The 25,248-nt window shown below is 48.8% G+C and overlaps 1 protein-coding gene across 1 annotated transcript in view; it reads left to right on the forward strand.

Moving 5' to 3' along the window:
- SREBF2 (sterol regulatory element binding transcription factor 2) overlaps positions 1–25,248 on the forward strand; it is a 268,321-nt gene that overhangs the window by 132,688 nt on the left and 110,385 nt on the right. The window contains exon 13 of the mRNA XM_069652776.1: positions 6,120–6,288. Coding sequence (XP_069508877.1) covers positions 6,120–6,288 — 169 coding nt within the window. The remainder of the gene's footprint in view (positions 1–6,119; positions 6,289–25,248) is intronic.

Consider the following 25,248-nt stretch of genomic DNA (forward strand, 5'->3'; position numbering starts at 1 on the left):
TGGTTGAAACAGTCTGCTGATTCAACAAACCGGCTAGTTCCTTTGCCCTCAAATAGCCCACTTCAGGTTCATGTTTCACGGTTTTACGAACTTGTTTGACTAAGGGCTTTATCCCTACTAAGGGCACCTCCAACACCCTACTCTTGTTCTAATTTAGGAGCTCATGCATCCCGTCTGGCATATTTCTGTAACAGGAGCACACCTTACAGGTATATCAAAAATGTGTAGTCATAGAGCTTCCATTCGACCCATACAGAGCCATACTATCCTGCTCCAGATCTGTGCTGATTTTTTGCAATTTCTTTTTCAATACTTCTGTAATGGCGCAGTCCTTTCCTGTTTGTAGGTTCTGATCATCACTACCCTTATGTTCTCGCGAGAAGTCAATAGGTCTATCACCGCCATTCGTCTCATTTGGTGATGGAAGAGATTGTGGTATTCTCTTATTAGGAGGTAAAGACACCGCATTAACCTCCACCATGCAATTACTTTTTTTCTTAAATGTATGGGACGGACCCAGCCTTTGATCGGCATCCACGATGAGAACCTTGTCAAAACCTAAGTTTACTGGTGCCTTGTTCCCAGGGCCCCATTTGATTTTGGTTGCAGAGCTCATTCAAATAAAGCAGTTGACTCTAAAAGTTCGAAGTATGTTGTTTCAGTAGCTCTTCTCACACTTGGGCTGCATTGCGGGCCTTTATAAAAAAAAAAAAAAAACGTTTTTCTTTAGTAATAAATGATCCTCCTGAATCCACTGTCCTCTTCCTTTTTACAAATAATTGTGTGTTGGAGATGGGAGCCTTCAAACCACTATTAACCCCTTCTAATAGGCCGTTCACAGCTAGCTCAGGCACATTAAACCCCACAGGCAGTTCCTTGATCATCTCTTTAGAGCATGTGAGTGCAGTCTGGCCTTCAAGTACCGTATTTGTTGTAATTATCGTTAAATCCACATTGATTGCGGGCAAAAAAAAAACAGTTGCACTTGTTTTTCCAATGGGGCCACCTCCTGAAAACACCTTGAGCCATTCCTACTAGTTGTGTCCTCTGGATTGCGGTGCAAGCAAACTACTCCTCTGTCAACTTTGTCCAGTGTCGCTTGCTTGAGTTCGCCCTCGTCTCTACCTTCAAAGGCAGTCAAACGCTTGGCACACCCACTACTCGAACCACTTGGGGAGCTGTCCATGACGGTCCTCCACTGATCTAAACACCTCACCCTCCCTTAATGTCAGTGCCAGTACCTTTTTCTAAAGGCAGCACTTGCTGTTAACAGCCACTACCGGAGCAGGCAGAGCCGAAACCCACACCCGTCTCTCGTTGTCACTGTTAAAGTGATCTCGTAAAGCAACAAGGCCTTATTTTCCCCTTGCTTCAACAGTTTTATTTTCACCACTCCTGTTACACACACCAATTTTCTTCAGAAACATAGTTTAGAGGGCGCAATTTGCCTAGAGTACGAGGTATTGAACCACACTCCATATTACAGTGATTCAAATACTCATGTCAGTCACGTTGTTCTCAGAGTATTTCAGTAGCACCCTCTTGGCCCGGCCCGCTGCGGACGATCGCAGACCACACTCTGCTCTGAGTTGATAGTTTTGAAGGGGTGGCTCTGACTGAATGACAGCAAGTGAAGACAGACTCCCAATAACTCTTGGACAGCCCAATACACCGGCAACTGGCTTCCACAGCAGAGCACACTTTGCACGCTCTGGACTGATGATATTGAGATTAATATAGGCAGGTAATTTATTTTCTTTAAATTAGTTTTAATTTTTTTGGTTGACTATTGGTTCTGCTATAGTTTTGTGTTGGTTTCCATGGTGTACAGCTGGAGACCAATTTGTTTGAAGTTAGATTAGTATTTTAAATATATTTTCTTTTCCTGAATACCACACTGTCTATGCCTTGGCCAGAATTGTGGGGAGGGAGTGTCTAAATGGGGATGCGAGACTGGCATGTCATGCCTTCGTTGATCGAACTATTCTATAGCCTGTTTAACTGGAATTACTGGTGTTCCTCTGCATGGACTCGTAGCTCCAAGTTTCAGCCTTATCGCTCTGCTTCCTACCTTGACTGGGTTTGGCTAGACTTTAGTAACTTTCATGTTCACCATAAGAGGCTGGACACTCAAAATCCACCCTCTGGGTAGATTTTGGAAATCAATCATAAAAAAATTGGTGCTCAGCGGTGAGATAATCTTTGGAGTGCTCCCATTGTTCTTTGTACATAGAACTCTAAGCTTTAAATGTTTTAGGCATGTAAAAGTTGCATAAACTGTATTGTAGAAACATACAATAGTACTACTCTTGCTCTACACAAAGTTGAATATTTGAAAGTTGTGCACAGAGACGGGTTTGACTACTTCTGGAAACGGGAGGATAGCTCAGCGGCAACGGGCCTGCCTTGGAAACAAGACACGGAGCACCACAGGTTCGATCCCCGGGTCCGCGCTTAGAAACCTCTGGGTATTAAGCGCGTTATAAATAACCTATCATATATCATAAAAGTGGCTTAGTGCAGAGATTAACGGATTACCAGGAGACTGGTAAAAACGCTCTACCTGTTGCCAGTAGTGTAGATGTTGGGGCAGAGCCTAGCAGTAGTAATGAGCCTGTTTTACTTGAAGGGCACACGTGAATCTGAAGAGAGGGCTTCTCAATCCTCTATTGCCACCTCTGATGCTGTATATGATTTTAAGAAAGGAGGAGCTGAGGCTCAAGAAAATGGAAATGGACCATATAATGGCAAATATGGGGTGAACTAAGATTGAGATAAAAAGGACAGATCTTTTCAGTTGGAATTGCCCCGGCTGACTGGACCTACAGGTTCTTCCAGGGAGTGTGGGAATGGTTCAGGGTCCCCCTCTCATCCAAGGTTTCTTAAGGATCTGTTGAATGTTTATGAGAAAATTGGCATCATAAACCTACTCAAATGCAGTCAACCATATTGTGAAGTACAAGAGGTAAATTAGTGTGACAAGATTGCTTGGCTTCTCAGCAGACTTCCTCAGAATAGCAGCAGTGCTATCATGGAGTTCTCGAAGCCTAAGAGAAGATTTTGAAAAATGGAAGCAGGCTCTGCTCTTAAAGTTTGCGAAGACTCCCGCCCAGTACTTGGACCACAAGTAAAAAAAAGAATACTCCTTGGGTCACCATTGTAAATAACTATTTGAAGAACTCGAGTGGGTGGGTTGAAGGCCATGTCTCCGACTCTCCCTCTGAACCTGGCTTCCCAGTCTCCGACTCTCCCTCTGAACCTGGCTTCCAAGTCGGATGGGACGCCAACCTTCCAGCATTGGGCTCGCTGCCAACGCTCCGTGGTCTAGCGTGGCTCCACCTCTCCAGGATGTTTCTGCACAGAGGTTCCTCTGCGTGGAACTCGCTCTCCTCCCTGCATAGGACATTTCTCCTCGTTCTATGTTCCTCCTGTGCTTAAGTATGTCATCACAGTAAAAAAGGGTGTGTCCTTATTCCTTGACACTGGCACTCAAACGGAACTCATTACTGAGGAAATGCCACTATTCGGTGAAACCAAAGCGATATCACAAACACAAGGGTTTTCCTGAGGTTCTTCGACTGTGGAGTTCAGGCGATATCCAGCATTACCTGGAGGCAAAGAGAATGACGAAATTTAACTATTTGGTGATTTCAAAACCGAAGTAAGTCTTTCCAATTCCCAAATCGGCTGACACAGTAGTCCGGTCTGGGAGTTCCTTCTTGGACTGAGAGTCCTTGTCCCCGAGAGGTGAGTCACTCCCAGTGAGGTCCCACTTGCCCAGACCCCTAAGGAGGGTCTCGCGGGGCAGGCCTCACAGGAGTTGGCTCCCCTCTGGGCAGAAGGGACAACCAGATTTGTCACAAAGGGAAAACCCTCTAGGGAGGAATTCAGTCAACATCGGAGAGTGTCCATCTATGGAAGGCCTCAGAAGAAAGGCATTTTCCCAGTTGCAGGGTGAGCCACCAGGGAAACATAGGATCTACTGGCAAGGTGGGTAATATACAGTGAACCCATAGACTGCACAGGAGACCTTAGAAGGTTGGTGGTCCTTCTGTTTGTGTGACCCTTCCTCCTGCAGGTGGCACATGAAGTCTCTCTTGTAGGTCATCCTGGGACCAAGAGGACTAAGGAGAGGTTATCCATGCATGTCTACTGGTCTAAAATGGGGGTCCAAGTAGAAAGTCACTGCAGGGATTGCACTACTTGTCAGTTGCCTGGCAAAAGGGGAACACAGTTCCAGGCTCCACTGGTACCACTCGCTGCAGATGGTGTACCAATTGAGAGTGTAGGGATTTACATTGTTGGTTCCCATGATCCTCCAACATCCTTTGGCAGCAGATTTATGCTGGTGGTTGTTGATCATGCCACCAGATATCCTGAAGCTATCCTATCCAAAACGATGGCTACTGAGTCAGTTGCCAGAGCATTATAGGCATCTATAATATGCTAGTCTTCCCTAAAGAGGTTGTGCCAGACAGAGGCACAAACCCTATGTCCAACTATGTGCAGGCCATGTATAAGGAGTGTGGGGAGTCATACAGCTTTTCATCTGCCTACCATCCACATACCAATGGCCTCTTGGTGAGATTCAATAGAACTCTGAGGTATGATTGGTGTTGCTGAGGCCTTTTAAACTGCTTGCTGATCACCCTGTCAGTGGACCCTTGGCCATAGTGAAGGAAGTGTGGGAGACCCCCTACACGTCAACTACCTTGAATGTGGTAGTCTGTGTGCTAGGACTGAGGAACAGAATGTCCCTTCTGATGGCTGTGGCCAGTGACAAGTTGAAGGCTGTTTAAACACTTTTATGACAAGAATGCGCTCTTGTTCATTGTACCCCTTGCTAAGGAAGCCTTAAAGGGAAAATAGACTGGTCCTTAACAAATAGTTGAAAAGACTTGGTGAGGTAAACTATTTGGAGGGCATTGGAAAACCTAATGCGTCCCCTGAAGTATTGCACATGAATTGGTTGAAGACCTTCCTCACAAGCTTCAAATAGGGAGGATGAGGAATCTGAACCTCTCACTGATCTAGTCCAAGGCAGCCCTTCAGATGGCTCCACTGAGGGCATCACGTTGTCTCTCAACTGTCTCTGCAACAGCAATGGTAGGTACAAACTTTGCTCAAGCAATTTGCCTCCTTCTCACTAACTCCAGCTCTGACACCAGTGATTTCTGATTGCAACTAGCAAGAGGTCAACAAATAGGCCAGGCATTCAAATTTAGATTGCAGCCCAGTTACCACATTTCCCTTCTGTCAGTCATGGTTTGTTTGAAGCTGGTTCCTCTATTAACCAACCCTCCTGAGGAATGTGTTTGTGTCTAACGTTTGGGTTACACAGGAGTGACGGTCATGAAATTATATATCCACTGCAGACCCCTCTGAAGTGACTTTCCGCAGGTCTATCAAACGGCAGCACCAATGGGAGTTCTGACTCCCTGCATACACTACTATGGTACTGAAAGTACCCTTGGGCGCATTAGCAATGAAGGATTCTCCTGATTGGCAGCCAGTGTTCTCTCAGGATGGCATCATGTCATGCTGACTCCTTTTGGAAATATTACTAGAATGCTATGGAACATTGGGCACAGTCTGGCTCTACCAGCCCTTTGAGGTCTGCAGTGGTGGGGTATTTGAGGCTGGGGCACTTTTACAGGAATCCTCTATTGCCCCAGTGGTCAGTGTTGAAACCCTAGATTATCATTGACTGGTAGAGGGCATCCCGTACAGCTTCTAAGTCCTCTTAAAGCAAAGTACCATTGTTCGGCCTGTGTGCCACATTTGGTCTCCAAAAGCAGGATACTAGGGGGCAAAGGATTGGTTCGTGCATATGCATCATAAAGGCATATGAGAAAGCAGACAAAAGAGAAGAGAATTGGATGGGACAGAGGGTGGGGGTTGGAGCGAGGGCAAGAGCAGACATACGCTTCTGATCAATGAGGCAGAAATAAGGGACAGCCTGCAGTTGTTGGGGCAAGACCGGAGCCAATGCACCACTTGACCTCTGGCTTATTAGTTAATGTTCTTGCTGGAGCTCCAGTCCCTTTTTGTTGTGTGAAGTTGATCATTTAACTGATGTGGGGTACCATATGATTGACATTTCTTTCTCTTCACTCCAGGACCCCTCTGCTGAAGGCTGTTTCATACATGTGCAGGGCCATGCAAGCATCTGTGTGTGGGAAGGTAGAAGGGCTGCAGGCTGCCCTTGGACACTGCGAGAAAGCCAGTGGACTTCTTTGGAACAGTGTGAACATGGACCGGGGGCTCCCAAGCTCCAGCATGAACAAGGTAACTGCTCTTATGTTTGGAGAAGAGTGTGATGCAGACAACGAGGAGAGCATTACGAGCTGAGGGATACGCAGACAACGTGGATCTGCAAGTAGCTGGAGGGAGACTCACAACGGGAAACATACATTGCAGAGGTGGAGGGTCAACCTTTTACCCAGTGTATCTTGGGAAACCGGTAGAAGAACAGATGAGGGATTGTGGTTGAGGGCACAGTGGCATAAAGGCCTTACCAAGAATGGAACAAACTGCAGCAAATGGGGTTACATCAAAGATGGTATGAAGACTTGACAGTGGTACAGGTGCAACATGGTGGTCGGATGGGAGTCCAGAAACTGGTGATATTTGTGGGGGGTGGGGAAATGTGACTCTTTCCAAAGTGGATGCTCTGCGGGGGCAAGCATGTACAAACCCCAGGGTCACAGAATATTTGTTCGCCAAAGAAATGTTTTTACCATAAAAGCTATTTGGGAGGGACACCTACATAATTATCTTAGGGCCGCTGCCGCATGATAATTTAGGGGTAGACGTGTACACATGCAATGGGGGACACCTTGGTAAAGTGTTTTTTCCTCTAAGATGTGCACACGGAGTCGTTGCTTACTGACGGCTCCTCTGTGTCTCTCCGAAAGGCACGCTGCCCTCCTAGGACTGCAGCACATCTCTGGAGGTCGCTGCTGTGCATTGTAGTTGCATTGCATGTCACATTAGTCTATGCAATGTTTCCCCAGTGCAGCACAGAGGCCTGCCCATGCGTCGTTGCTCCCAACTGCCCGAGCCGCAGACTTCCACCAGCAGAGCAATCCGTTCTGAATCAGTGAAGACCTCTCCTGGTGAATCGTTTGTTTGCTTAGGAATGCTCTGATTTAACCTAGTTGAGTGGTAAAAAGGTGCAAAGACAGAATGTGCTTCTAGAGTAAAATAGTGAGTGGTCGGGTGCCTAATGTGTGCTGACCCGGCAACCAAATCAGATGTTCTCGTTTAACAGCTAATGCGTGTCCTTACAGAATGTCTGCTTTTACTACAAATAATGTTTTGCATATTTTAACCATGTTTGTGAGGTTAAAGTAGTATAGTTTTCCAAACCATGAAATCACCATTGCTGGCTAAACCTGGAGGTTTCCGGTTCTTCTAGGCTCTTTAAGGACATGCAAGCAGATAGGATTTAAAAGCCATTTTTGTTTAGAGTACACCCTTAATTTCAACATAAGGATACCGGCCTGTAGGCTCCACAGGAAGGATAGATTTGTACCTTGGCTATGATGTGACAGATTGTGACCTCTTTGATTTGTTTTCCTCTAAAGTTGGAAATGTCAGCACAGTGGTGGGTTGGTGGAATTTGAGGAGACAGTGTGACCCTCATTTGAGCAGAAAGAAATGGAAGAATTGAGGATGGATGCCTCTGGTGTTGCACCACTGAAGGAAAATGGAAGAACCACAATGGGAGAAAGGTCAGGGAGCTACATACTCCAACTCGGGAGTGTGGTGCTTCTATTTGTTTCTTCTTGCTCACAGTCGCAGTTCTGGCCTACCTAGTGTACCAACGCCTTTTAGATTATACTTTTGTTCAAATAATATCAAATTACCACGAGGGCAAAGGGCACACCCAACCAGTCACTGACTGAAGGAAAAGGGCCCAAGACCAAAGTGGATGCCACAATATGTTCATGCAGGATGATGTTCTAAATATCTTGAAATCTCGATGACCTTTTAATTTTGCAGAAAACGAAACATTCAAAGAAATAGTTTCTATTTTCAGAAATGACAAAATCCAATTCCTCCACATTCCTGCAGCCTCTGTCACCCTCTCTGTATTACCACCACTAGCATCTCCCACCCGCTGTTTCTCTTGCGCCTCCTGCTTTATTTATGTGCTCTACCTGTCCACACCATTTTACTCGCATCACTGCATTTATCCCCTTTTGTGCACTTAATTTGTCCAGTGACAATTTTTTAAGTACAGTTTGAAAAAGCTTAAGCTCTCTGTTCAAGCTAGAGGGGCCCTGCAGTCAATCCGCTGTTCTGTGTTGAATAGGTGCGTTGTGGTGAAAGCTGTTAGTGACCTCGATTTTGTAAAATCGCATTTATATTGTGCAATGTTGCTTTTAATTTATACTTCTTCATACATTGAACTTGCCTTTTATTTTTCTATGGCTGCCTTTGTTAGTGCGGTTAAATACTTTAATAACCAAAATCCCAATCCATGCCTATCGGCTTCTTGTGATGCAGAGCACCTTTAATTTCTCCTTTGCATCCTACCTAAAGCATTATTTCATGGTCACAATCATGCTTGGCAATGTTATGGCTGTGTGTCGGCTCATTAATATTGCTTCAATTCAGTGTGCATTGTCCCTGTGCTGGAAAACATGCAGCTACAGCATTTAATGATATGTTTATTTATTTATATGGCGCAGCGGACCAGAAGGTATGAGGGCGCAAGCATTACAAGTATATTCTCAGCTTAGTTACAGTGCTGTACATCATTTACATTTTTATACAAAGGATGCAGTGGGGAGATGCTATAGTGAATGGATCGTTGCATTCCATTAAAGCCTCAAAATGTGCACTTGCCACCAGTGATTGATAATTGACTCTTGACAAGTACGAAAAGGTGTGCTTTGTGCATGTGGAAAACTGAGGGAGAGTGATATTTTATGCTTGGAACATATTGCTTTGTGCGTTTTAACTTTGAGCTGTGTGATTATGCACTTTTATTGTAAGTGTGTCATTACGTTATACAAGATCATATTGGCTTACCTTTTTTATTTTTCAAGATGGTGTAATTCAGTGGTGCACAACCTATGACCCACGGTTCAGATGCAGCCTTTCAGGGCATTATTTCTGGCTCACCAATTCATGGGGGCTTTACATATTTGCTCTCTAAACATTGGCAGAGAAATAACCCAAGATGATGTATGAAAACAGACTGAACCATGTTCATTCCATAAATGTTTATACTCCTATGTCCCGTCCCCTTTCCTCCACACTTATTTGAGTTCCCATGTCAAGAGTGAGGGATCGGAGCCATAGCAAGCCCAGCACTCTCGCCTTTTGAGAATTTAGAGAGCCTGTGGGCGGGCCATGTACGCATAGCGCCACCATGCAATAACGCATTTTTGTTCTGTTTTCCTTTTCTTGTCTTTAACCACTTCCCAGCAGTAGCTTAAATCTGGTTTTACTTGTATTACTTCTTCCAAGCCCCCCACACCACCCGAACTCCCACGTCCTTCTGTTTTACACCGGGCAAAACAGGGTTTTCCGTGTGCAACTGGTGTTACATGTCATTCTCGGAGGCGGACCCACACACTTTGTTTAGAGTGTTTGGGATTTTCATCTAAATCCCTTGGGGAACGGGGGTTCCTCTTTTGGGCGAAGGTTCTGGATCACCTCAAGTCCAAAGAGGGTGAATAAATCTCTTTTTGAGGGGATTGGGTCCTCCGACGTATTCCATATCTATGACAGGTAATCACCACAGCTGTGCTGCTTCGGAAAATTTTCAGCGTCCTACGTCGATACGCTGTCCTCGAGGGCCTCCGTCGAGCCGACGTCACTGGATGTTATAAGTAGGACGCACGACGCCCGTAGCCTGTTCTGTTTTTTCCGCGAATGTGTTCGCTTCGGAGATCTCGGCACGCCTCGGTTCTTCCGAGTTCTATTCTTTCGGTTCTTCGAACCTGTTAGTTTGTGAAGATTTCCATGATGTCATCTTCTACCCCGCGGCCAGGTTTCAAGAAGTATCGGGACTGTGGTACCAAGATGTCGCTGATGGACCCGCACGACACCTGCCTCTGGTGCCTCGGTGAGGACCACGCCACGGACGATTGTGACGATTGCCAGTCGTTAACTGCGAAGGCCTTGCGGGAGTGTAAGAAGAAGCTTTCTGTCGCTAAGGCGGCCAAGCCCCGGAAGTCGAAATCCACTGGGCTTTTGACTGACGATTCGAGGGGCGACTCTCCGCATCATCGGCGTAAGTCCGGGCGGGGGGGGGGGGTCTCGGTCCCGGAGTGGGTCCTGCCATTCCTCTGCCTCTTTGAGGCACTCACGGAAGCACCGTCACCGGTCGCCTTCCTCGTCCATGGACTCTGCCCGTCGGCGGGTGGCTTGTCCCAACAAGCATTCCACTCCTGCGGAATGGGATTCATTTCGACAGGAGATGATGGCGATTTTTCAGTCGCAGGGCTCCGTTCCGTCCGTGCCGTCGAAAGACGGCTGCCGTGACCGTGCTAGAGCCACCACTCTCACGCCTTCGTGCTCGGGTGGTCGGCACGATCATAGAGCACCTTCCAGGTCTCGATCGGACAAGGTGGATCGCTCTAGAAGTGCCCGCTCCAGGTCCTGGTCCTCGACGCCCTCGAGACCGTCAGAGCCTGTGAGGTCTTCAAAGAAGACTTTGGTGCTGAGGTCGTCGAGGGACTCTCTCGAGGCTCTGCCTCCGAGGAAGCCGTCGACTCCATTGGCGCCCAGGCTGTCGAAGGACACGCTCGGGGCTCTGCCCTCGAGGACTGTGTTGAAACCGTCGGCGCCACGCTCGACGTTGACGCCGATTCCATCGATGCCTTTCGAGTCTGCTTTGTCGGAGGTAACCCGTGGCACGGTGGAACCCCCTAGAAAGGCTCTGGCCACGTCGAAAAATGTCTTTGTCCCTTGTTCTGTGCCCCTATTCCAGCCTCTGGATTATATTTCTGAGATGGAAGAAGGGTCTGAGGAAGAAGGTTTGGTTCCTGATGAGGTACCCGACGAGATTTTGTCTGGTCATAGCCAGATTGAAGACCTGCGTCAGTCGCTGCGCGACGCCAGTGGTCTGGACACCTCTCCGGAAGTTGAGTTTGGTAGACCTGAGCCTGGCACGCACGCCGAGTCCTCGTACCGGCACCTTATGTCGAGGGTAACGGAATACTTGGGGTGGTCTGCGCCACCAGTGGATTTTCTGCAGGATGACCTGACGGATATCCTTGACCAAGGTCCACCAACTGACCCGGTACTGCCATTCCATATGGCATTGCAAAGAAGGGTGGCAGCGCCTTAGACTGCTCCGGAGAGTCTCCCGGCAGTGAGCAAGTCTTTGCCGAAGAAATATCGCCCAGCCAGTAGCGACCCCAGCTTCTTGACTACGCACCCCACTCCGGAGAGTTTGGTGCAGGCGGCTACGGCCCCGGCAAAACAGGCATCGTACCCTACCATCCCTCCTGATGGGGACAAAAAACGTTTTGATGGCTGGGCGAAGAAAGGGTTTTCTTCAGGGGGTATGGCTTTACAGGCAGCCAACTCCGTGTGTGCCTTAGCACATTTCACTCATACTCTGTGAAATTGTCTCGTTGGCGGCTGAACATATTCCCGAAGGGGAGGAACGGGATGGCTTTCTTGCTCTTGTTCAGGATGGCAAGGATGCCATGTGTGAATCCGTTCGTTCGTTCGTTCGTTCGTTCGTTCGGTCGGGTCTGGACATGGCAGATTGCGTCAGCCGGTCCATGGCGGCGAGCACCGTAATGCACAGATTTGCGTGGTTGCGGAAGTCGGGGTTTGCTCCTGATGTACAAGCCCGGCTTCTCAACATGCCCTTTGATGGTGAACATCTTTTTGGCAGCAAGGCTGACGAAAGCCTTGAGAGGTTCCAGACCTCCAAAGCTGCAGCAAAATTGAGCGCTGCAGTTCGCCAACCTCCACCTTTTTGTCATAGGGGACAGCAATGGAGGGGAGGTTCCTTTCGATATTACTCATCCTTTGGTAGATCGAGAGGAGCTGCAAGTCAAAGGGGCCACTGTAGGAGTACCAGAGGTGGAAAGCAAGGTACTTGAGGTGCCAAGGCCGCTCGGGCAGTTGCCTCTTTACCCTCAGGCAATGCCGCTTCAGCTCAGTCATGAGGCCATGTCCCATGGTTCGCCGGTTGGGGGAAGGCTGGCGCATCATCTTGTAGAATGGCGTGCCATTACTTCAGATGTGTGGGTTCTGGAGATCATAGCCCACGGCTACTGTCTTCCTTTCTGGCACAGGCCTCGCGACAATCCACCAGGAAATCTCTCTTTGAAGAGTCTGGATCCGCTCCTTGCGCAGGAAATCAAAGCCCTGCTGGAGAAAGGAGCCATAGAACTGGTGCCTGTAGCGGAGAGGAACAAGAGATGGTATTCACCTTATTTTTTAATTTCGAAGAAAGACGGGGGATTGAGACCCATCATGGACTTGCGTGGTTTGAACAAGCTCCTCAGGAAGGTCGACTTCAAGATGGTTACTCTCTCTCAAGTCCTCCAGGCCCTTCAACTTCAGGACTGGTTGGTGTCTCTCGACCTCAAGGACGCTTACTTTCATGTGCCGATCCATCCCAAGCACAAGAAGTACCTGAGGTTCGTGGTTGGCGACTCGCACTTTCAGTTTCGGGTCCTGCCGTTCGCATTGACCTCCGCCCCAAGACTTTTCACCAAGCTCATGGTGGTGGTGGCAACGTATCTCAAGAAAGGGGGGATTCACGTCTACCCCTACCTGGACGATTGGTTGATCAGGGCGCGCTCTCCCGAGCAAGTCCTGGATCATCTGTCTGTCACCTGCCACTCCCTTCACAAGCTGGGCTTCTCCCTCAACTTAAAGAAGTCCCACTTGACGCCGACCCAGCGGCTCCAGTACATCAGAGCCGTGCTCGACACATCCCTGGGGCAGTGTTTCCCTCCCCAGGTGAGGGCTCATCACATTCAGCAGATGGTGCACAAGTTTCAACATGCCCAGAGTCTCCCAGCGTTCGAGTTCTTGAGGTTGCTCAGCCTCATGGCATCCTGCTTTCTTCTGGTGCCAGAAGCCAGGTTGCGAATGAGATCTCTGCAATGGGCTCTCAAGGTGCAGTGGTCACAGGCCTCCGGCAGGATGTCGGACTCCGTTCAGGTGCCGCCCTCAGTCGCCCAGGACCTTCTGGTGTGGGCCATCGAAGGAAATCTGATGAACGGGGCTCCGTTTTGGCTACCCTGGCCAGAGGTGACGATCGTGACGGACGCATCCCTCATGGGATGGGGAGCTCATGCCAACGAGTTGACAGCGGTCGTTGGTCTCCATCGGAGTCCAGACTCCATATCAATCTGTTGCAGTTGAGGGCCGTCAGGCTTGCCCTGAAGGCTTTTCTGCCGACTGTGCGAGGGAAGAATGTCCTGATTCTGATGGACAACGCAGTGGCCATGCATTATCTCAACAAAAAGGTGGGGGGGGGGGGGCAGGGTCACTTCCTCTGTGCAGGGAGGCGATGCAGCTCTGGTTCTGGGCCATCCAGCAGGAAATTTCGATCTCGGCAGTTCATCTGGCCGGAGACGAAAACGAGACGGCGGATGCTCTGAGCAGGCAGAGCACGATCTCTCACAAGTGGGAGCTGGCTCAGGAGATTCTCCTGGAGATCTTCGCCCTTTGGAGGACCCCACAAGTGGATCTCTTTGCCTCCAGTGTCAACCGGAAGAGCGAAAGGTTCTTCTCGTGGGAATTTCCTCCAAAAGGAGCCTTGGGGGGACGCGTTCGTGGTGGAGTGGTCCTTCCCACTGCTGTACACGTTTCCTCCAGTCCCCGTCATCCCGCAAGTGCTGTAGAGGTTACGGAGGTTCGGTTCCCGGATGATCTTCATTGCTCTGGCATGGGCCTGGAGAATGTGGTACCCGGACCTTCTCGACTTGTCCATCTGCCCTCCACATCGTCTTCCCTACCGAGACAATCTGCTCTCACGGGAGGGGGGGGCGGGGGGGGGTCAGGTTCTCCATCCAGAGGTCAGATCCCTCGACCTTCACGCTTGGCTTCTGAAAGGTTGAGGTATAAGGATTGGGACCTCCCTGAAGACGTGATGGAGGTGTTGCTTTCGGACAGACGGCCTGCAACTAAGTCCCTGTACCGTTGCCGTTGGAGAAAGTTCTGCGACTGGTGCAGGGTTAAGAATGTGGATCCTCTTTCATGTACCCAGCACTATGAAACTCAACAATACACATTTTATTAGTTCTACACAATTCATTGCTAAAAAAGTCATCATAAAAAATGGTCATATTAAACAAAACAAACAACCAATTTTAAAACCACACAAGTAAATCAGCTTTAGACGATTCAATTTGATCTCTGGTCGAACCCGTGTGGCCTAATCACACTGAGACCCCTAGCCTAAAATGTTGTTTTGGCTATTTCGTATTTTAGTTTTTCAAATTCCCAACTTGTACAAGTTTCTGTCCCATTGTCACAAAAATGTGGGACATTCTTCAGGGGTGTGTAGTGTCTTGTGCAGATGTTATCCAAGCTGAAATCATGTATTCAAATTTCTGTTTTCTTGTAAAGACGATGTACCCTATTAATATAAAGGAGGCACTATATTACTCTCTCTTATGATAGTACTAGTCCATCACCATGTAGACTATTGCAACAGCCTCTTTCCTGCCTGCTTCTACTCTCCGCCCTCTGCAACTCATCCAGAACAGGACTGCGATACTTGGACTTGGCCTCAAGCCCAGGGATCTTATCTCTCCAGGACTGAAATCTTTGCACTGGCTCCCAGTGGCTGCGAGGATTACGTTCAAAACCCTCTGCAATGTCCTGGGGCTTGGGGCCTCAATACCTTCAACTCTCTCTTCCTAAATATCTTCCTTCTCAAGCTCTTCGCTCATCCGCCTCCAACTCCCTCAGGGTCAGTCGCTTCTCCAAGCAACAAGTTGGTGGTAGATCTTTCTTCGGCTGGGGCCTCCCTCTGAAACAGCCTCCCTGCCTCCATGAAACTTGAGGAGAATCCTCTCCGGTTCCGGAAGCACCTCAAAACCTTTCTCTTTGCTTCTGCTTTTTCTCCTCCTCTCCCCTGCTGACTTCCTGGCTGATCCTGAAACTGCACTGGTTACCTGGCCACCCTCTGATCACGTGCTCAGGTCCCCTCCCCTGCCAGTAGCACTCCTGCACTGCCTTCCTGGCAACCCCCGCACTTTGGGACTGTTTTCTGTATCCCTACAGTCCCACTACCAGCACTTGACACCTGATGTCTGCACTTACCGTTGCACTTGCCACCTGCTTGCCGTACTTTTACTTTTATTTATTTTATTATCCCATGTACTGCACTGTCCCCTCCCGCCTCCCCCCGCACTTTCCTCCTTCCCCTTCCCATGCCCTTGCACGATCTGAATGACACCTGGCCTAGTAGGATTGTTGTCTGTCTTCCCTCTGTTCCCTCTCCCTTGCCTCGTCGTGCCTTGAAATACTTGTGTATAGGCACGTTATGAATGCCATATATCATATATCATGTAGCCACTGTCACTATGTGGATCAAATTCTGACCAAAGAATTTCTGGCTACACTGGCGCATGCACCAGGTGACGCAGATAAATTCCTTTCACTGCTGCCTCCTGGTGCTTCAGGGCTCCCTCCCTTTTCTCCAGGAGTTGATTGGTCACCCAGTGTGAGAGGCTATTCTGCCCCACCTACCCCTGTGCTTATCATTAATTCGGCCTGAGATCCTTACCAAGCACCTCTACTCAAAGAACTTAATCTGAAGACCGGTTCTTCAATAAAGTGCCAGAGCCCATGCATTTCGGATCCAATGATTCAATATTTTAAGTCCCTCGTGAAGGAAGTGCTATTTCCTGCATACCTATCCCACAGTTCCTCATACTGGGACAACAGACCGGACAACAGAGGCACGGATGCCCACCTCATTGGGAACATGGGTAACCAACCCATGGTCCCTGGTCGTCCTCTTCCGAAGGATCATCCACCTCCATTACCTCCTCTACTGCCTGGTCCTCCGGATTATGCAGCGGACTACCAGGATGACCCATTGGATGACCATGATGAAGCATTCCACAACAGTGTACAAGGCCTGATGGAGTACATGGGGTGTCCAGTACTGGAAGTCCCACAGACTGACCAAGGGGTTCTCTCTTTGTTCCTGCCGAGGAAGGCCACAGAGAGGCCGGATATACACCTACAGCTGGACGTGGTGTGGGAGGCTTTAAAAATATCAAACCGGATTCCAAGATGGCGGCTGGCAGTGGAAGTGTGTAAGAGTCTCTCCCCACCGGCTGCATGCAGTAAGTTGACATTGAAGAGCCAACATGAACGGCGGTGAACGTTGAGGCACGTACAGAGGAGAATTTGGAAGTGCCGAAATGGGACGCGGTAGGTGGGGCGCTGCAGGTACAACATTGCAGGAAGCAGAAGGCCGGGCGCGGATGCTGGGGAGTCAGGAAGCTGTCAGCCCCACAAGTCTCAGAGGGCCTCCTGAGCAGCATCGGGCTGGGAAGGAGGCTGCTCGTGCAGAGATGGCAGCAAGGGGCTAACCCGCGAGCAGAGTATAAGGAGGGAGGCGGCAGGAGCGTTTAACAAGACCCGGTGTGAATAAAACAGGATGAACGGGTGGTAAAGCAGTGGAAGGAACAGCTGGGCAGAGAAGACATTAGCACAAAGCATCCCCAGACCAGTCAGTCGGAGTGATGAGGTACGCGACCTAAGCCCCAACGGGAAGCGCGCTCGCTCAAGAAATTCCCTCTATATTTAAAGAGGGGATTTGGGGAGACGTGAGAAGGGCTCTTCCCCTCCCGCCTCCCCCATCTCCCCACTGGGACTACGGAATAATTGAAACCCCAGCAAGTGTGACTGAATTGATATCGGTTAGGGGAAGGAGGAAAAGCAGAGCGACTACTGCTCTGGTGATTCTAGAAGGGGGGGGGAAAGCTATCAAAGCAAGGATAAGGAGGGAAATGGAGGAAACACAATATTGAAGGTCCCGGATGGGAGTGGGGGAGAGAAGAGACATGGGCGAAGCCCATATGTCCAAAGCAAGAGCAAAAGGGGTGGGTGTGACCCGAAACCGCTCCTCCCCCAGTCAAGCCAGCAAAACTGTGGACCCCGGACAGAGGATACCCGAGAAGGAGGGTGGAACACCCCAAAACACATCACCACAAATTCAAGAAGAGAGAGCAGGGGGAGCCATGGTGTTCTGCGAAGAAGATATCGAAAGGGTGGCTTCAAGAATTTCAAGAACAATTCCTGGCTTCCTTCCAGGCACAATTTGAAGCTTTAAAGGAAGATATGAAGCATACAGTTCAGGAAATAAAACTGGATGTGGCGAATTTAGAGGAGAGTACGCATACCCTGGAGAAGGTGGTAAAACATATTGAAGAGGAAGCAGTGCCCTTCCATTATATCCAATGTTCAGTTTAGATGGGAACAACATTGCCTATTTAATGCCTCTCTCCCAGTCTTCTTGTTACAGCAATAAGTCTTCCTGAATGATTGTACCTATCCGAGAAGTCTGGAAAAAGAAGGGTCTGTGTTCCTTGGTAACTCAGGGAGCCATTTTCTCTGGCCTTCCGAAGTGTCACATCTCTGTTGCGATAGTTCAACAGCCGAGCCTTCACCGGGTGAGTAGATGCCCCCGCCACTGGTCACTGGTTTCCTACCACTGGGTATACGGTGGGCTCTCTACACAAATACAGCTGAAAAATCTTTATCGGCTAGGACCTCCTTCAGCAGATTCTCCACCATTGTCTTCATGTTGCGCTGGTCAGCAGCATCTCGTACTCCCATTATCCTCGGATTGTTTCGCTGAGACCTGGATTCAAGATCATCTTATCCGTTAGTTCTTTCACTGCTCTCTTCAGCTCTGTTAGGTCCCTCACTGCTGTGTTGGTCCCGTCTTCAGTTGTGGATATTCTGCCCTCAGCCTCATCAAGCTGTTCACCATGCTTATGCAGGCGGATGTGCATGTGGTCCACCTTACTTGTCAGGTTGTCCATTTTGGCATCCAGCGATTGCTCGTACCTGGCCAAGCATCACCTTAATATCAGAGTACTTCACCTGGATCTAATATAGAGGCTTGTGAGGATCCCTCTCGGGCCCCTCCTCGCTTCCGGAGGGTCAGGCAGTGTGGTGGCCTCAATGTATTTTAGATTGCTGCTTGCTCGACTTCTGTGCTTTTGACATGGTGCGGCACTTGAGTCTCGAGCAAGCCGGCATGTCAGGATATGGCACTGCTCCACCAACTTCAAGCCACTTGGTGAGTGGTACCAGTATCTCGCCTCAACTCGGTAATTGTGGGCCATAGACTCCTCGGCACCCCTTGGAGTCTTACTGGAGCCGATGTTACTGCTCTCCTTAGCCTTTCCTGGTCAGTGGTACGTGCTGTGTCTTGCCCCATTTCGGGGAGCCTCCCCGACATCCGCAGTGGTAGCTGGGCAGGCGCGGTACGCAGTTAGGGCTATCATGTCTCGGGTCTCGTGCATTGAGGACACATCCCGGTTGTCAAAGGGAGTCATAGGCGTACATCCCCCACTGCACTAATGGCCTCCACAATCACGTCGGTGTCCGGGCCTGCTGTCCCTCGCGGCGGGCTCCTTCCCTTGCCTCCAGCTCTGCTCCACCGTCACCACGGGATCCCAGATTTCTACCAAGTGTGCGCCGAATATTCACACAGCTACAGAGCTTCTCCCAGCTTCAGGCAGTGCAGCTGGTGCAGGATACAGACTGAATAAATTTGGGTCGGACGGTAGCTCACAGGCTCGCAGCCATTCATTTATTTTTTTGTTTTTATTGGCATTTAAAAAATGTTGACTGAGCTCTCTTGCGCTGTTAGGGAGAATTCTCTGTTTAGGCTGAATTTCCCTACCTAGTGAGTCCCCCAGCAGCTTTGCTGGATTTCTGGGGTTTATTTTTTTCTCCTGCCAAGAGTGAGACTCTTTTAACCCTCACTCTTGGACATGTTGAACTGTGTGATCTTGGACAAACCTTGTGTTGAATGGGCTATGGGGTCTTTTACTCCATAGGGCCTCATGTATTTTTGTGATGTGGGTTACACAGCACCCTCTGTGCAGTAACCCAGGGGTGTCCTAGGGACTCCCCAACATAGACTCCATACCCTGGGACTGACTACTGTCTCCCAGGGCATGTAAAGTCACAAAAGGCTTTATTAGTCTTGAATCCTGAACAGAACCAGTACAAACCATCATATTGTGGACGTACTGGCTGGGGCAATTCGATTGCCCCAGGGTCTGTTAGTCGAGGGGGCACGTCTCCGTCCCCCCTGATCGAGTTTTGGCTGGTGGCAGTGGAAACTACTTTTTATATTCGACCGCGAATATTTCCCTATGGGATTTCCCATTGTTTTAGGCTAACACATTTAATTATTTATTTACGGTAGCCTTAAACATACCGCCGGTTTATATATTTATTATTATAACTCCGGTCGGGTTATTTTGCCAAAACTTGATCCTAAAATGGCGTTGGTATTCACCTCTGTAATTCTGACCCAAAGTGGAGCCCTTTGTCCCACTTTTGGCGGGCTTCTCCACAGAAGCCCTCCAAAGTGGTGCCACTCTGTCTGGGGTACTTAGGAGGGGTGGAGGGGAATTTAGGCACCCTGGACTGAGTTACCTTGGTAACTCAAGTCGCACTCCATCCTGATTGGCCCAAGTGGTGAGCCGCCCGGCTCACCACTTAGCATGTTTGAGTGACAGCTAGGCTGGGTGAATGGGGGTTTGCTGCATAAAAGCAGGGCTTTGGGGACTGGAACTTCAGAAGTCGCCACAGGACCAAGAATCCGACGAGGGAAGAGCTGAGCCGACCTGCTTCGACGACACCAACCGGTGGAGCCCTGCTGAACCGTCTCACCACTTTTCCCAACGACCGAGGAGAACTCTTAACGGAGTGGCTCCTTCCCTTGACTGGTGGGGACAACCAGTTTTCGCCTTCTTTCCGCTTCTTTGGAGTATCTCGTGGCCGCCTTGCCTGTGCCAAGCACCCCGGCAACCGGAATACCACACTTTACCCCCATACCGCGAAAGTCGGTACAACCCTTTAACCGGAGGACTCCGCGGCTGGTTTCTTCCCGGGCAGTGCTACGACCTTTCTCTTCTGCTCTTCAGCGAGATATTCTTCTCCCCTGACCGACGTCGAGCCTTGCTGTCACTGCCTGGAACAACTGCCACCGCTGGAGGATCCTTTCCGCTTGAGGTACTGTGTTCCGCCTGGCTTCCCTTGCCACCGACTGTACGGGGTAGATTTAGTCCCCGGCTTTCGACCCTAGGAGTGCCTGGGACACTTTGGCTAAACTTTCTGAGCCACTCTAAACTCTTTGTGACTATTTGCAAGACTTTGAATCCCTAACGAACAGTGTGATCTTGGGCACATTTTCGCTCCGGCTGCTCTAAGAGTGGGCCCTGCCTAGTGACTTTTGCTCACCTGTGACTTTGTTCTTCTTTAAGCCTATTGCAAGTGTGTTGGACCTTAGAGTGGTGTGTTTAACCTATTTCTGCTTTTTCTCTCCCTTTCTTGGAAACTACTAGAGTGTCATCTAACGTTAAGCACTCACCTCTGTTTTAATTAAGTGGTGTTAACCTAGAGTTGTCTAGATAGGAGAAAGGATTGAATCTACTTTCGTTATAACTGTGTTGAAGTCATCTTTACCATATTCTTTGCTAGAGTGTTTTTACTTATGTGTGTTTTTAAATAAATAACTATATTCTTTTGAAACCAAGCTCTGGTCAGTGTTTGCTTGTGCTATTGTGTCTTGGTACCTATTGTGTATACTTTGCATACTGCCTAACTCTTCTTGAGAGAAGTCTGACTGCTCAGCCACAGCTACCAGGTAAATCTGGGTGGTACAGACTGCTACCAAAGGGGTTTACTGCTATACCTGTAGTCTTAAATCTTTTGCAGTGTTCCCCAAGGGAACTGCACAGGTTTCTGCCTAACATGCGCCCCCCCACCCTCCCTGGAAGCAACCAATCTTAAGTTTTGGAAAGAACTGGTCGACGAAGATTCTCTCCTCCCCCCTGAAGTTAAAGCAGGTTTGCGCTCCTGCTTGACAGAAGCCTGCCAAGTAGCGCAAGACCTCTTTGAAGCAACCCATACAGTGGCTAGTGACATGGCCGTAGGTGCATCGATCAAGCGTCAAGTGCTTCTCAAAGCCACCAAGTTCCAACTGGATGTTCAGCAACGGACAATGGATCTACCATTTGATGGGGTGGAGCTCTTTAGCCCCAATATGAATGATGAGCTAAATAAAATGAATACTGCACAGAAGGCAGTCTTTGGTGGCTCTGACTAAGCACCCCGCAAAACCTGGGTTTTAGGGCCTGCACAGATTGTCATTCACTACCAAGAGTTAAAGGGGGGGGAGGTGGGGGTTTCCATGACCACCGGAGTAGACTGGACAGATCTCTGAGCACACCTCTTAAGAAGCAGCCAAGTCCGTGCCCCTGGGGATTCTTCTTCCAGCCCTCCTCCACCACAGAGTCAAAACAGTGTAAGTGACATAAGGGTGCAGGTCTACAGCACACCGGTTGGAAGGTCGGGTGCATAGTCCTCTTGCCACGTGAAGGTTAATAACTTGAGACCGCTGGTCCCTGTCCATGGTCCACAGGGGCTACCACCTCCCTCTTCCTCCCAAGCCGCAATCTGCCCCACCCCTTCAAAGTAGCTCAGACTCTTTCACAAGAGATATCCAAACTGCTGCTCATAGGAGGTAAAGCAGGTACCTCCCTTGGAGGTGGATCGAGGTTTTTAGTCCAGGTTCTTCACCGTTTCGAAGAAAAGCAAGGCTGGCCTGCGGACAGTGCTAGACCCCCCCGTCCCCCATTCAATCTTTTCTTACAAGTTGTATTGTTTATGCCCGTACTCATACGATCATCCCTTCAGCCAGCTGACTTGCTAATAGCTGTGGATCTGCAGGATGCCTATTTACACATCCCCATTTGGCCCCTCACTGTCAACTGCAGTTCTCAATAGGCTAGGATCATTATCAGTACAAATTCATGCCCTTAGGCCTCAGCTCGGCCCCAAGGGTGTTCAACAAGCCGATGGCGGTGGTGGCTGTATTTCTAGACCTGGAAGGCATTCACTTATATCCCTACCTGGACAACTGTTTGATCAGAGCCAGGTCACCAACCCAAGCACCAGAACCTCTACAGTACCTTCTAGAATGTGCGTATGCTCTGAACCTTTCAGTCAGTGTGAAGAAATCCATGCTACTCAACTCCGAAGCTGGAATTCATAGGCTTCAACTGGGATTCAGAGCTGGGCAAAGTCTTTCCTACAGAAACAAAGATAAACGCCTAGACAACAGCATTGTGGTTCCTAAGTCTGGTGGGACTGGTGGGAGCATGTCTCTCACCGGACCTATGGGCAGGTTTTGGATATGGTGCACTGAACTGCTCCTGGCAGCATCCTGGTCTCAATTGTTGGACCCTCTAATGGCAGCTCTTCCATGCCGCGTTGGGGAGTAACTTTTCTTTTTTTTTTCGGAACCTTTATTTAAAAGACAGTCGTACAACAAACTGCATAGAAGGATGGTACCTTATTTTGTATTTTGATGGTACGGAATATTCACACCAGATAAAATGACACAATATTACAGTACTATCTAAACCAACTCAAAATCATTACTCAGTGATACGGTGCATAGTCTCTTGGGCGGGTCTTTCCAGTACATCCATTTGCCCCTCATTCGCCTCACTTTTATGGCCAGCTAAATAAAGTCTTAGCGGATTCTAAATGTCTTTGGGAGGGACCTGGTCGTCACTGTGAATATGTATTCCTCCTCTTTCGTTAGTGTATACAAATCATGCATCCATTCCTCTGTATTGGGGGCATGTTTTCATACATTTTATTGCTACAGCACATGTGATATTAAAACAACGTTGTGTACCAGCAGAGGTTTTACCTATATCCCCCAGTAAATATTTGATTGTGTCATAGTTGGGAGTATGTCTAGTATGTTAATTAGTGTGGCTGCTACTTGACCCCTGAAAGCCAGGACACACAAGATGCATATGAAATTAATCGGCCACTTCCCACATTCACCATTTGTGTCAGAAGAGAATTTAGAAATTCTAGCTGGAGCGTAATGCAAATGGTTAAGGATCCTAAATTATTGGTCTAAAGCCTGCATTAATTGATATTCTTTTGGTCAACTGGCAGCACCTACTCCATGTGTTCTCCTCGGTTAGCCCAAGGTCTCGCTCCCATATCGTTTGCATCATATTTTTCAATTTGAGGTGAGTCTCTGACTTAGTGGGGCCACCTCTTGCGGAACGCTGCCACCATGCGATACTACTGGAGCATCCGGAGAGGACCACTCCCAAGCGAATAGTCCGCCGAGGACACAGACCTTCCCTCTGGAAACATGTCCCCCATCATCAGTTGACCCGCACATCCCTAGAGCATCTGAGTTCGCTATCAAATGTGGGAAGGATATTGGGGAGGTTCCACAGTGTGACGGAACTACTATAGGGCGCTTTAATGTCTAGCCTGCTAAATATGCTTGACCAATCATTGACCATAGTTCTAACCAGGTCCAATGTGCAGGAGTCAACATATCGGTTGCTGAATAAGACCGATTTCAGGTCCGGAGGGGAGGCTCCATACTGCTCCAGCGACACGTGCCCTGGCCTTGGTCCATCAGCGTACCAGTGTCCCGCCAACTGAGCCTGAGCAGCTAAGTAGTAGAGCTCAAAGTCAGGGACAGCAAGACCTCCACTCTCATGGGGCTCTGTCCTCTTCTCCCAGCTGATCCTAGCCACTCCATCCCTCAGACAAATGCAGACGCCAATGATCTGATCTTGTTAAAGAAGTTCCTCCCCGGCCATATAGGGACATTACAAAAAATATATAACCACTTCGGAAGTACCACCATCTTCAGCAAGGCTAGCCGCCCATACAGCGACATCCGAAATTCCACCCACCGCTTCAGTTTAGCCGCTAACTGTTGTAAATAGATATCTTGAATATTAGTGTATAGCGATTTGTTGCGTCTGGGATACAACTAGCGCCAAATACTTAATGAGTGAGGGGGACCAGCGAAACCCCCTCAGATCATTTGGTTGCACAGTGGAGGGTGTAAGGGGGAATATCTCAGATTTAGCGCTTTTTATCTTTTATCCCGAGTGCTGTGTAAATATATTTATATCCCTCATGATTGGGTCGAGGTTCTGTTCAGGGTCTTGTATGTATAGTGGTGCATCGTCTGCATATAGAGATCACCTGGGGTGGACCTGCTATTCTGTTCCCACGATGTCCAGGAGTGTCTCAGGTCTATACCGCAAGCTGCTCAATTGTAAGAGCAAATATAAGGGGAGAGAGCAGGCATTACTGTTGGTTACCCCTACTAAGTGGGACTGGTGTAGAAATAAATAAATAGTCTAACGCAGTGAAAGAAAATGCGGGCCAAACCCTCGAAGCACTTGAAACAAGTGCTGTCATGAGATTGAATCGAAGGCTTTTTCAGCATCTAATAACGCAGCCACCGCTTTAGCTTGGTGATTGATTTGTGATATTTATTGAAAGTTCTTATATCTTTGCGCCACACGCCCAAAGGCCTTAGGGCGCGCACAGAGAAAACAACACAGACAAACAACCGAAACAAATGGCATTAGAGGGCATGCGAGGAGGAGAATCTAGGGCAAGACTCAGTCAGATGTGCGGGCAAAATTACTATAGGCACAGATCCCCAGATATCACGCAGAATAGCCATCTTAAGTTGTATGCCATGGATCTAGTGGGAATGAACCCTGACTGGTCCTGGTGAACCAGATGGGGCATATGTGGAAGCAGTCGCCTTGACAATATTTTTGCAAACACTTGGTGTCCGCATTGATAAGGGACAATGGTCTGTATGACGCTACGTCATTGGAGGGTCTACCGGGCTTCAGTAATACTGTTCTGATTGCCTCGCACAAGGTGACGACGTTCCCTAGCTAGAGACTCTTCCCACACCTTCAATAGTCTAGATGCCTGCCCTTGCTGGAACTGTTTGTATAATTCTGTTCCCGGAAGCCAACGACTTCACATCGGCAATAACCTTCTCGACTGTTAGTACCTGTCTGGTGTTCTAGGACAATGCAGGCAAGTATCTGGTAAGCTTGTCGTCCGTTGCAGTGTCGCAATTCGAATATAGACTTTAGTACGCAAGGAAACCTTCATTTAGCTCTTGGTCTATCAACAATATTGTCATACCGACCCTGTATCTCTGTGATATGCTGCCTG

Source organism: Ambystoma mexicanum, chromosome 3p, assembly GCF_040938575.1.
Source record: "Ambystoma mexicanum isolate Mex_15411 chromosome 3p, UKY_AmexF1_1, whole genome shotgun sequence".
NCBI lineage: Eukaryota > Metazoa > Chordata > Amphibia > Caudata > Ambystomatidae > Ambystoma > Ambystoma mexicanum.